This window comes from Leucoraja erinacea, chromosome 13 (assembly GCF_028641065.1).
Source record: "Leucoraja erinacea ecotype New England chromosome 13, Leri_hhj_1, whole genome shotgun sequence".
NCBI lineage: Eukaryota > Metazoa > Chordata > Chondrichthyes > Rajiformes > Rajidae > Leucoraja > Leucoraja erinaceus.
Window position 1 is genome coordinate 48,073,062 of NC_073389.1, and position 12,909 is coordinate 48,085,970.

At 39.2% G+C, this 12,909-nt stretch overlaps 1 protein-coding gene across 1 annotated transcript in view; it reads left to right on the plus strand.

The window, feature by feature from the left end:
- Positions 1-11,395, plus strand: part of get1 (guided entry of tail-anchored proteins factor 1) — a 45,780-nt gene extending 34,385 nt beyond the window's left edge. The window contains exons 4-5 of the mRNA XM_055645175.1: positions 4,229-4,343; positions 8,316-11,395. Of these exons, the coding sequence (XP_055501150.1) occupies positions 4,229-4,343; positions 8,316-8,389 (189 nt within the window). The 3' untranslated portion in view covers positions 8,390-11,395. The remainder of the gene's footprint in view (positions 1-4,228; positions 4,344-8,315) is intronic.
- The last annotated feature ends 1,514 nt before the right edge of the window (positions 11,396-12,909 follow it).

Consider the following 12,909-nt stretch of genomic DNA (forward strand, 5'->3'; position numbering starts at 1 on the left):
ATTCTAGCTGCAGCCCTAAGATTTTTGCCTCCACCACAGTGAGGTGCTTGGAGGACTCACTGTGGTGGTGTTAATTTGTGTTTATTGGTGTTTATTATTGTATGATTGTATGTATGACTGCAGGCACGAAATGTCGTTCAGACCGTAAGGTCTGAATGACAATAAAGGCATTCAATTCAATTCTATGTTTCTCAATCTCAGTTTCTTTTCAAAATGAGCCTTCTTAAATAAATTAGATGTTAGCCAAACATTTTAACTGCCTACACTTTCTTTAAATGGTCTCTATATGCAGCCTTGGCTAACAGTTCAGCAAAGTCCAGGATTTAGACTATTGCCTTGTGGAGGCAGTGCAAGACCATTGTACAAAGCATCAATATCTAAAGAATGAATTTGCCATAGTATTCCTAGAAGAAGGTACAGGAGCCTGAAGACTGCAACAACCAGGTTCAGGAATAGCTACTTCCCCACAGCCATCAGGCTATTAAACCTGGCTCGGACAAAACTTTGATTATTAGTAACCAATTATCTGTTATTTGCACTGTATCATTTTTTTATTCATTATAATATATGGACACATTGGTGTGTATATATTTATATTATAGTACATGGACACATTGATCTGTTTTGTAGTAAATGCCTATGGCCTGTTCTGTGCTTAACGAAAAAAAGAAGTGATTTTGTTTCGAATCCCCTAATGGCTGCCGTGAACCTCCCTCTGTTGACTTGGGTCCACTTGCAGCAAAGAATTTCATTTAAGTCCAGCTTCTTTCTATCATTCTCGAGCGGCAGCATTTTGGTAAATTCACGCCATCTTGGCTGGATTACTGTAACGCTCTCTACTCTGGACACGAAGTTGGTAAAATGCTGCCGCTCAACCGGAACTCGAAAGAGGGAGAATTTGCCAATCCCTTCACTTCCCAGTACTTTCGAGTTCATTTTATATTTCTTTTATTTCATTGAATGGCCTCGCCCCGCCTTACCTCTCTGAGCTGCTTCTCACCTATATGCTCCTACCGGTGCCTCAGGTCAGCGGATCAGCTGCTCCTTGAGGTACCAAGGTCTAAGCGGAAGCTCAGAGGGGATAGAGCCTTTTCTGTTGCTGCCCCGGCACTCTGGAACACCTTGCCGCTGCAGATCAGACAGGCCCCTTCACTGTCCATCTTTAAATCCTCCCTAAAAACTCACTTTTATTCACTGGCTTTCGACACTGGTTGAGACATTGTTCCTGTTTTAGTGCTTTTAATGTCTTTTAATTTTTACTGTTTTTATAGTCCTGTCGTCTTAATGGTTTTAGTAGTTTGTAATAACTTTTTGTTGACTTCCCATGTACAGCAATTTGTGGTAACTGATGTTGTCTAAAAGCGCTTTATAAATAAAGTTATTATTATTATTATTATTATTGTTGATTTGACCTAGGCTCAAATCTTCCCAATGTTGAGACTTCGTAATTAAGTAGTCGAGGTTTTAAATTTCACAATTAAATGAGTTAAGCAACTAATTGACAGAAAATATTGTTTAGTTGATTTTATAGTTATGGCAAATAATTTGCCAATGTAATAAGATTTTAACTAGATAATATGTGCTGGGTGGAATCTATTCTTTTTAACAGTTTGTCTGCATTAAACTCTCAGTAACAGATTTAGTTAACATTTGTGTTGCCTTTTGTTTCAAGTCACTGTAGCTCTTATTATTTGATTTTGAAAAATACCATTGTACAAATGCATCAATACTGCTAGCAAATTTCTTCTCACAGTGGGAAGACATGCAACTAAGTTGGGACCATAGGAGAATATGCTAAATGATGTGCCCATATTGTTGCAAAGTATGAGCATTCAAGACAAGAGTTAGGGAAAATCAGTGTTGTGTTTTGAGAGGATACCATGCACAGTTGGTCAGTGGGTAGAAAATCTTAGTTGAGAGCAGAAGCTGAAATGGCAATAAGTGGAAATTGGGATTGATAAATAAGAACATTACAACAGATGGAATGTGCACCAGTATAAAATAGGAACGTTCAAATTTCTAGTGGATCACACATCATGTCTTTCTTGAGCTTTTGATATTTTGAAAATCTTGTGCTCGGCTTTTGGATGTCGCAATTGTTTTGCAGTGTCACACAATTCATGTCTTTAGACTTAATTTCAGAGATACAGCGCGGAAACAGGCCCTTCAGCCCACCGAGTCCGTGCCAACCAGCAATCATCCTGTACACTAGCACCATCATGCACACTGGGGGCAATGTACAATTTTTAATGAAACCAAATAACCTACAAACCTGTACGTCTTTGGAATATGGGAGGAAACTGGACCACTGGAAGAAAACCCACGTGATTACAGGGAGGATGTACAAACTCCATACAGACGGCACCCATAGTCAGGATTGAACCTGGATCTCTGGCATTGTAAGGCAGCAAAACCACTGCTACATTACTGTGCCGCCCCCTCATTCTAATGCTGAGAGTGGCGTACTGTCAATAGGGAGTAAATGAACATGGGTAAAGGTTTTTTTACTTCATCCTGGGAGTTGTGGATGAATTATCTCATCTCTGTTTCAAGGTTTGGCTCTGGGAGGAAATTAAACCAAGTGTAGCGGCAGATGTTCATATCTTTCGAGAAATTAACTCCCTAGCCGCCTTTTGGATGAGCATGGATAAGGGGAATATCTTCGATACGCATGCGAGCTGGCTCACAGAGACCTTCAGAGCTTCTTCACAGATATGGCTTCAAAAACACAGTCCTTTGATGAATAAATGCTTTATTGTTGATAGAAAACAGTGAGATACATCCAAATTTCTTCCGACTCGCTACTATTATCTTCATCGAACTCCACCTTATTACTTTAAACATTAGAAAACTCCTCGTGCCTCCGAGTAACACTGGCATGATCTCCTTTATGGCTCGCCTGATCTCCTTTATGGCTCACCTGATCGAAGATTTAACCTTCTCCCATCTCTAGCAATGTTACAAAATTTTGAGATTTTAAAAATCAAGTCTGTAATTTATCCCATCAGATAAAACATAAAAAGAAGTTTAATTTGACACCGAATTCACTTTCATATCTCAAGTATTTAAAAGTTATGGCCATTTTCATACTCGGAAATTAGCATCTTGTTCCCTATTGATTTTCTATGGACATAACAAAAAAGCTGTGATCGCGTGCTGTCAAAAGGCCATAACCTTCTTAAAAATTAAGAGAACTGAATGAAATTTTCAGTTATCATGGATTGAACCATTCTGAAAGAAACATAAAATAATCTAACTTGGATGACCTGAAATTAAAGCATATAATTAGTTAGTTACCCAAGTGTAGCAAATTTCAAACTTCAATTACTAGATCTAAACATCTATCCATTTCTTAATAAATGATTAACGTTTTTTAAATAGCCCAAGTGTCCAAATAATATTCATAAATAATTCACAATAAAACATGATTTTAAAATCTCATTTACATTAATTTATAGGCCAAATGGAAGGAATTTAGTGTTCAATTGTCGTAAATTAAAGTCCATTTTAAATCAGCTTTCCAGTGGGTACCTGTGGTTCACATTACAGTGGATTTGTCCCCTCAAATGCCCAGAAAAACACTGCGGGATATAAAGAGCCCAAAATGAGCTACTCGCTATAGAAAACTTTAATAACAGGGTTCTTAAGAAGCCCCTTTTAATGTAAAGATAAGGTACATACCTTTAATTGTTTGCTTTATAAAACCCTGGGGCTGCGAGAGGTCGCGGGTTTAGAGAGTGATTTTTAAACTACTATAACTATTATACAAGGCCATAAAAACTAATAATACCTTTTGCGACAGGGTCTTTCAGCGATTTGTCGTTAATGATTTACTAGGCTGAACATTTTCGATTGCAACAGCCTAGTGAAAATCGCGTTTTAAACCCGCCCCCTCAAAACAGCGCCAAAATCACACACACGGGCTGGGGCAGTTTCTCAGCCACGCTTCAGGTAGACTTTGCAACATACCTACCTACTCGTTCCAAACTACACGAAAAACTAAACTTCTTGCAAGCATCTTAGCTCCAAACACGCCCAAAACCACTTCATAAATTCCACCCACTATATAACGGGCAGTCTAAAATTTAAAGGCATCATCAATGACATGCAAAACAGGCCAAATGGCCACTACACCAAGTGTCAAGAGGGAAGCAATCTATGGATGTTGATGTTATTATTCTGTATCAGATTTCCCATTGTGCAAATGATTGTACTCTTTATTTTTCAGGCCGCTTTAATGATTTCCCTGATATGGAAATATTATTCTGAACCTGTTACTGTGCTCCCTCACAAATGGATTGCACCCTTGGAGCGGATGGTGGCTTTTCCAACTGGAGTGCCAGGTGCTGGATGAATTATGCATTGTTTTATTTAATAATGATTATTTAAAACATTGATTTCTATTGAGCATAGTTCACTTTTTTAAACTCTTGGTTTTCCCCACCCATCGTCATGGCTGTGTTTTAATATCACACTGCCCTGTTGATGGCCGTTGCTGCTGGGTACCTCACTAAATTGGCTACGCCAAATAAGAATGCAGGAGTTCACAGCACTGGAGATCTGGGTTCAATCCTGACCTTGGGTGCTGTGGAGTTTGCATTTTTTTTTTTTTTTTGGTATGACTGTAAGGGAAAAATAATTTTGTTGTCTCTTCGTTGAAGACAATGACAATAAATTAAATTAAATCAAATCAAATCAATTCTCCCTGTGACTACGGGGCCAAGAGGGACCTGGTGGGGCGGGGTTGGGGGGGGGGGGGCAACCGAGATCAAAGAGGGACCCAGCGAGGGGACCACAGAGAACAATGGTGGACCATCAGTAGTATAATGAGTACTTTGTATCTTGATTGGCACCAGATATGTGGCGAATCTTTGCGTACTTTGTGCATTGTATGCAAAAACAAAGAATTTCACTGTACCTAGGTCCATGTGACAATAAAGTTATCAGTCATTCATTTTCCTGTCATCCTAAAAGTGGATAACATAGAACTAGTGTGAACAGGTTGGTGTGGACAAAGTGGGCCGAAGGGCCTGTTTCCATGGTGTGACTTTCAATCCATTTAATCAAAACCTGATGATCAGCAAGCCTGACAGAGGGAACCTGATGCTGGCCGAGACCTATCTGATTCACACTTTAGCTACCTCTGACAGTTGGATAGCAGCAGGGAAAGACATAATATACTGGACTATCTCAGCAGGTTCAAGCAGTATCACAAGTTATAGGAGTAGAATTAGGCCATTCGGCCCATCGAGTGTACTCCGCCATTGAATCTTGACTGATCTCTGTCTCCTAATATTATTTTCCTGCCTTCTCCCCATAACCCATGACACCCGTTATCCTTGGAGAACATGGAGGGGTCATGTTTCGGTTTGGGACCCTTCTTCAGACTGGATAGCAACTCCAGTTGTCTCTTCATTGCTTGCTTCATTGTCTTGCTTCTCCCATTTTCTCTCCAGTTTAGAGCACAGTTGGAGTGTGATCACTGATCATTTGATAAGTGAAATTGCAAATATTGGGTAGCATTACTATTGCACTTTCTATTCGAATTGGCAATTGAGACATTGAGTTTTCATAAAATGTACTGAACCAGGACAAATAAGTTAAGTTTGATTTCTTCAATTTTGCCACAATTTTCATTTAGAAGGCACTGTTTTTCAAAGCCTTACAGTGAAAAAATAATTCCCGCTGAAAGCTAAAAACAAATGAATCTCAGAAGGAGTTGTTCAATTGTTATTATACTGTCTTGGTCCCTGATGACAACTTAACCAATGCTGTTTCTTCTTCAGTAAATGGGATGTGGCTAAACTGCAGTCATGCACAGCTTATCTAATAACTACACCTTTTCTTTGTACCTTTGCATGTGGAGAGATTTTCTGTAGATGAGATACTTGGTCATTAAATGAAAAATTGATGCAGGTTCAGCAGAAATTTGCCATTTGTTAACTCCTAGAGACAAATACTTGTTTTTACAGGCAGCACCCCAGATTAAAAGAAAAACATAGTTAATCTGTTTATTACAATACACACACACACACACAACACACACACACACACACACACACACACACACACACACACCAACGAATCAATCCACCAAGTCCACTACTGAGGAATAGTCCCTTTTGGCCCACTATCCAATCTAACTAATCTCACCTTCTTTTCACATTACTGTACACAAAAAGGTGACAAATGGGGTCAAATTTTAAATTCCTTCTAAAAGGTTGACAAGCTCTTTATTGGGTTCATGATTTACATAGTATCAACAACAAATATAAGAAAAGATAGCATATTGTTGGGAAGTATCTGAAAGTGGCATCAGAATACACAAATACATGTTGTGTAACGGTTGTTGCGTGGTGTCCACCAGTGACCTGGTTGGCACAATAAGTACACATATTTCTTATTCCTTTCTATATTTATGAATACCACATGGAACAAAAAAATTGCAAACACTGTTTCCACTTCATTCAACTGATCATTTCGTAGAATACTGCATCCATCTGAGTGGACACCGCAACGCACGTTACACAAACGTTCGTTGAGGTGGACACTAAAAGGTTTGGTGTCCCAGAAAGTGAACGTTACATTATTAGCGAGAACCAAGCATTTTCACCAATGTGATTTCAACGGTACACTAACTTATGTATTTGAGCTATCGATGGCCGATGATTCGTCAGATCGCTTGATTAGGGCTGATTTTATTTGTAAGTAAAATGTCTCCGTAACGGTCTTTGCGGATCTGCCAACGGTTGACACGAAGGAATGAAGTTAGCGACTTGGTCCGTACTGCCATTGACTGTATATTTTCTTCTTGCATTTGACCCTCCAAAGTGCAACATGTTACACTTGTCCAGATTAAACTCCATCTGCCATTTCTCTGCCGAGAATTCCACCTGCTCTATCCTTTGACAACCTTCCTCACTATCTACAACCACCAATTTAGTGTCATCTGCTTACACATTTTGCTTCAAATCAATAAAATATTTTTTTTTCGCACCAATCTTGGTCACAGATTTCCAGTCGCTCTTCCCAACTACTATGCATTATGCTATATTCGGAAAATCACAACTATCTCACTTCAAAAAAAAAAAGTTATGGAAAATATCTCTATATTCATGTTCAAGAAGGAACTGCAGTTGCTGGAAAATCGAAGGTAGACAAAATTGCTGGAGAAACTCAGCGGGTAGGGCAGCATCTATGGAGCAAAGGAAATAGGCAATGTTTCGGGCCGAAACGTTGCCTATTTGCTTCGCTCCATAGATGGTGCCGTACCCGCTGGGTTTCTCCAGCAATTTTGTCTATCTCTATTTTCATATTGTGTGAACAGATCTATCTACTATGAATATGCCTTTATTCAACTCGTATTATTTTGTCATCATAATTCCAGCAATACCAACATTATTCTATAACTATTTAAGTTCCAGTTAGATAACTGTTTGACTCGCCTTTGAATCCGTTGACTGGTAGTATCTTGTACTACCAGTTGACTGGTAGTACCATTCAAGGACCCAAGCAGTCATTCCAGGTGCGACAGAGGTTCATCTGTATCTCCTCCAACCTCATCTACTACATCCGCTGCTCTAGATGTCAGCTGATCTACATCGGTGAGACTAAGCGGAGGTTGGGCGATCGTTTCGCCGACACCTCCGCTCGGTCTGCAAGAACTTCCCTGACCTCCCGGTGGCTCAGCACTTCAACTCCCCCTCCCATTCCCAATCCGACCTCTCTGTCCTGGGTCTCCTCCATTGCCAGAGTGAGCAACACCGGAAATTGGAGGAACAGCACCTCATATTCCACTTGGGGAGCCTGCATCCGGCGGGCATGAACATTGAATTCTCCCAATTTTGTTAGCCCTTGCTGTCTCCTCCCCTTCCTTAGCCCTCAAGCTGTCTCCTCCCATCCCCCAGCCCTCGGGCTCCTCCTCCTCCTTTTTCCTTCCTTCTCCCCCCCACCCCCTATCAGTCTGAAGAAGGTTTTCAGCCCGAAACGTTACCTATATCCTTCGCTCCATAGATGCTGCTGCACCCGCTGAGTTTCTCCAGCATTTTTGTGTACCTTTGATTTTCCAGCATCTGCAGTTCCTTCTTGAACACGACTGGTAGTACCTTGCTGTCTCCTGTTGGTCATTATACACCCATTCTTGTAATCGAAAGGGAAGATGAGTGGGAAGATTGTGGTTTAGTTTTCCTTGTTAACTTTGTCCATGTTTCATTTCTGCAGATCACATTTGGTGTACTGTATGTGGCTGTGCTTGTTCATTGGTGCTCTGTATTACAACTATGTTAGACTTATCGCCTGTTCTGTTTTACCTCCAGGTGGAGTTGGAATTACCTGTTGGCTCTTAGTCTGCAACAAAGTCGTTGCTGTGGGATTGCAGCCATTCACCTAAAGCCGAACGCTGGGGAAAACCACTCTTATGTTCAGCTCTTTTTTTTACATTTGTTGCAACATAATTTTGCAGTATGCAAAAGTAGGAATTGTACAGGATGCAATGACAACCTGGATTGTTGGTGTTTTCTGCCTGTTTGAGTTTTTGTTTTTGCGTTACTTGGTTTTGTAAAGAAACAGTGATCGTCTATTTGTCTTGATCACTGTTTCATACTAATTACAATTTGGTATGTTTGGCGATTTATTATTTGCATTGCAATTTTGTACAAACTAAAAGCCTATAGGAAGCAAAATAATTGAACTGGGAACTGAACTGAAAGGAAGGCTTAACGTATTTTAGGTGATATCATACACTTTAGAGACATAAAGGGCAACTGAAAACAAATACCGGTCTTCTGACATCCCTTGCTTGTACACTACTGCATCAATTGTGTCTTGGATCCCAAGGGAGATATGAATTCAAGACTTTGAAATAAGTTATTTTAGTTTTTATTAAGAAGAGATTTATTTAATCATTTTCGGTGACATTTGTTTATTGGACATCACCATTGACAAATCTACAACATTTATGTGCTCCAACTATCCATTTTACCCATCCCACGTATTTTTTACAGGAAAGCGGTAATGAAGGGACCATTGGTGAACAATAAGTCTATTGCTATTAGATTCCCATTTTCAAAATATGTGTAACATCACACATGTGTGCACTATGAGAGTCAACTCCTTGAAGAGGAGGGAAGGTTAGAAATGGGAAAAATTCACTCCAATCTGCCAGATCTTTAATTGGTTCAATGATATTTCACCCAGGCCAAGATGGTAAATATTTATCAGCATACAGGTCACCTACTTAACTTTTAAGAGGAAAATGTTGTATTTTCTAACTTTTTTTTGCAGGATCTTCCAGCGTTTTATTTGCATTGTTTCCTGTTCAGCTCAGTTGGGAAATATAACATAATATATTGACTTGGGTTTTCAATTAATTGGATGAACTATCTTAATCACATCAGCAGTGAGTTACCATATTGTTACTAGTATCGTGTAGAGTTGACTAGTGTTTAAGCTTCTGACAGTTTAATGCATTGATAAGATGAAGCATTAGACAGAAATAGCTTATATGGTAAAAATAGCCCACGTAATCAACATCTTTGCTTATACGTGAACGTTAGGTGGGGCCACGCATGTTTACGGACTTTTAGCATAGAAGGGGAAGATATTTTTTGAGAGAAAAAATGAGTAAGTTGAAGGAGCTTTGACTATGGTGACATTCTACAAACGTGTTATCAATGATTGCAGTTTTTTTTATAATCAGCTGGATTGGCATTGTTTATCCCCCAATTGCCCTTCAGAACATGGTGGAGGAGCCATCTTGAACCAATGCCGATATACTCAAACTACTGATCCACTTGAATAGATGTTTTTGAAAACACATGAAGCGGCGATGAGGAGTTACCGACAAATGAGACCATTGCAAGTCGTTAGAAAGAGAATATTATTGTAAGATAATTATTTAATTATCCCTTTCAAAGTTTTTTTTCAATTCTATAGCTGACCAGATGCAGTTCTATCTGGCAAAAACCTAGAGTACAGATTTTCTGCAGTACTTCTCATGTATGTGTTAGTGGGTAGGCTAGTCGTTCCAGATTACTGGGAACTTGAGATGCTGTTTTTCTATGCTGCCTTCTAGTAGAAGATCATCGTAAAGCTCTTGTTCCCAGGACTCTGTCAATGCTATTTCTGATTTTATTGCTAGACACTGTGTGTGGCTGAATACCCAGAATGATTTGCTTCTGTTATTCATCTTAGTTGGATGAAATCAAACTGCTCCTGAATAGCTCCTTTCATATTGCACCCAGATAAGAATTAGTCTGCAATTGATAACAACTCTCACACTGAGAAGGCTTCTGATGTACAAAGGTAGTATTGCTAGATCAGTCGAGAATCTTTAGGTAATCATTCTTGATGTGTAAGACGTTTTTGTAGGGTGTAGGGTTTGAAAAATAAATTGGTTTATTCAGTTATATTTTGTAATATACGTGACATTACTTTTCAAATCTTCATATACAGCAGCAAGAAAGATGGTCACTGTTTAACCTAGCTATGAATCTGACTTCTAGGAAATATTGATGTAAATATTAATCTTTAGAATCTAGCAAGCATGACAACAAAACAATGACTAATGTCTTGAAACATCCTTTTTCTTCTAAACCAAATAGAGTTTCTTGCATGTTTTATGTGTCTTTTAATATCTTGTTTTGTTTTGTTTTGGAACTGAATGTAATGTGTATTAAATTAATCCATTGATATTGAATGCATTCTATCCCTGGTTACTCTCAAATATTGGTGTGCTTAAGTGACAATTGTTTGAAAGGAAGAAGACTATTTATTATCGTTTGTTAGATACCCTTGGTGCAATTGTTTTATACTCTGACTACTGCAGTTTTTCCCGTCCTTGAATTCAACCTTGAAATAATGTCTCATCTGCACCTGTGGAGTTTGCATATGATGTAGTGCAGATGTCCAGGATGCCTAGAATGTCCAAGGGCACAGTAATGTCCCCTTGGACTATATTTCCTCTGCAGTATTCCACATAGATCAACAAACATTGGCTTCACAATGGTGTATTGCAATGGACTTGGACCATGTAATACTTCACATCAAGATGTTATGTTATGTTTAGTTTTTTTCCTGAAGTACTGAGTTCATGATCTTTTGTAACCTCTCCTTGGTGAAGTTATCTAACACTAGGGATTTCTGATCAGGGGTCTTTTGGTACCTTTCAGTGGCCAGCAGGTGTGTCTTCAGCAACACCAAGGATGCACCTCGAGTGCAAGGTGAAGCTTGAAGCGATGAAGCAGGAAAATCTTTTAATGCAAAATAGATCTTCTTTCCTGCAGCAAAAATATCTGAGCATGACTTTGTGCAAACACAGAAACAAACCTAGAGCTCTGTTCTGTTCACTGGTTATCCAATGCCTGTAATATCGGTCAATAAAGATTTTCTTGCTCCTTATTCCACTGTTTTTTGTCTTTACCGTGAACTTAGAGTGGAAATTTATAGACCTGCATGGATAGAGTCCATATCAGAGTTGAAATGTGGTGCTAATATTCTACTGAATACATAGTTAAAAAATACTTTAAAGGGGTTATTTCCTTTTTGCATTTGGCAAGGTGTTATCAGTGGAACCTGCACTGCAATGGTATTTGTGAATGAAGAGTTGTCATCCTGGCCATTACATATTGCACAAGCTCTGGGAACCATATGCAGGTTGATGTGCAATTCAGGAATGGGCCTTATGTTTGGTAGTTGATTACTCAGTAACTATTGCATCCTTTATAGATGGATTCTGCACCAATTTACTTGCAGGGATTTTTCACACTTGCGCCAATGAAGTGATGTGCTTAGCAAGCTGCCTTTCTTTGCATATTGACCCAGCTAATATCAATCATAGAACTTAAAATCACAGTTGGCCTTCCTTTATCATAGTATTTGCATCTACTGAGTGGTGAAAATGAATAATTAGAAACGCAGATGTCCTATTTCTAATGATCGTATAGAATTATAAAAAATACATAACACCATTCAGCCCAAATCAACAAAGAGCCATCTACCCTAATCTGATCTCCAATCTCCCCGTCTTTAATTTGACAGATTACACCACATCAATTGCTGATACAATACTTTCCAAATATGTTTGAAGGTAACTTAACCTGCTGGCTTTCCAGGCAATGAAGCCTACATCCCGAAAGCCATCCTGATTATGGTTTATGTACACAACTCCCTGGTAATTCTACCAATTGCCATATGTGTTTGCTTCCAAGTTATTGGAATCTACAGACGATAGTTTGACAGGCCTGCCATATCCAGCATCTTACAAATTTGTAGCGTTAAATGTCTCCTTTGCTTCTTGAGTTCCAAAGAAAGTTATCCCAATTTAGTCAACCTTTTCTCATAGTTAACTTTTGTCAGGTCAACGACCTCAAATACTCTAATGCTGTAGCCTAACTGTTTTGGCATGACTTCCTTTTGTATTCTAGTCTTTGGCCAATAAAGAAAGCATCCTATAACTCCCTGCCCACCTCTTGTCTTTCCTTCAGGGATGTGTGGATGTGGATTCAAAGGCACCTCTCTTCCTCAAAATGCACCTGAAGAAGTGCTTCAATTTCCTAGGCATTGTCTGTCATAAGGGATAGGATAGAATTAGGCCATTCAGCCCATCAAGTCTACTCCGCCATTCAATCATGGCTGATCTATCTCTCCCTCATAACCCCATTCTCCTGCATTTTTCCCATAACCTAAGACACCTGTACTAAACAAGAATCTATCTGTTAAAGGAAGTCCAGGACAAGGGGTCACAGCTTAAGGATAAAGGGGAAATCCTTAAAACCGAGATGAGAAGAACTTTTTTCACACAGAATGTGGTGAGTCTCTGGAATGCTCTGCCACAGAGGGTAGTTTAGGCTAGTTTATTGGCAATATTTAAGAGGGAGTTAGATGTGGCTCCACAGGGGGCCTTCTGTGGGA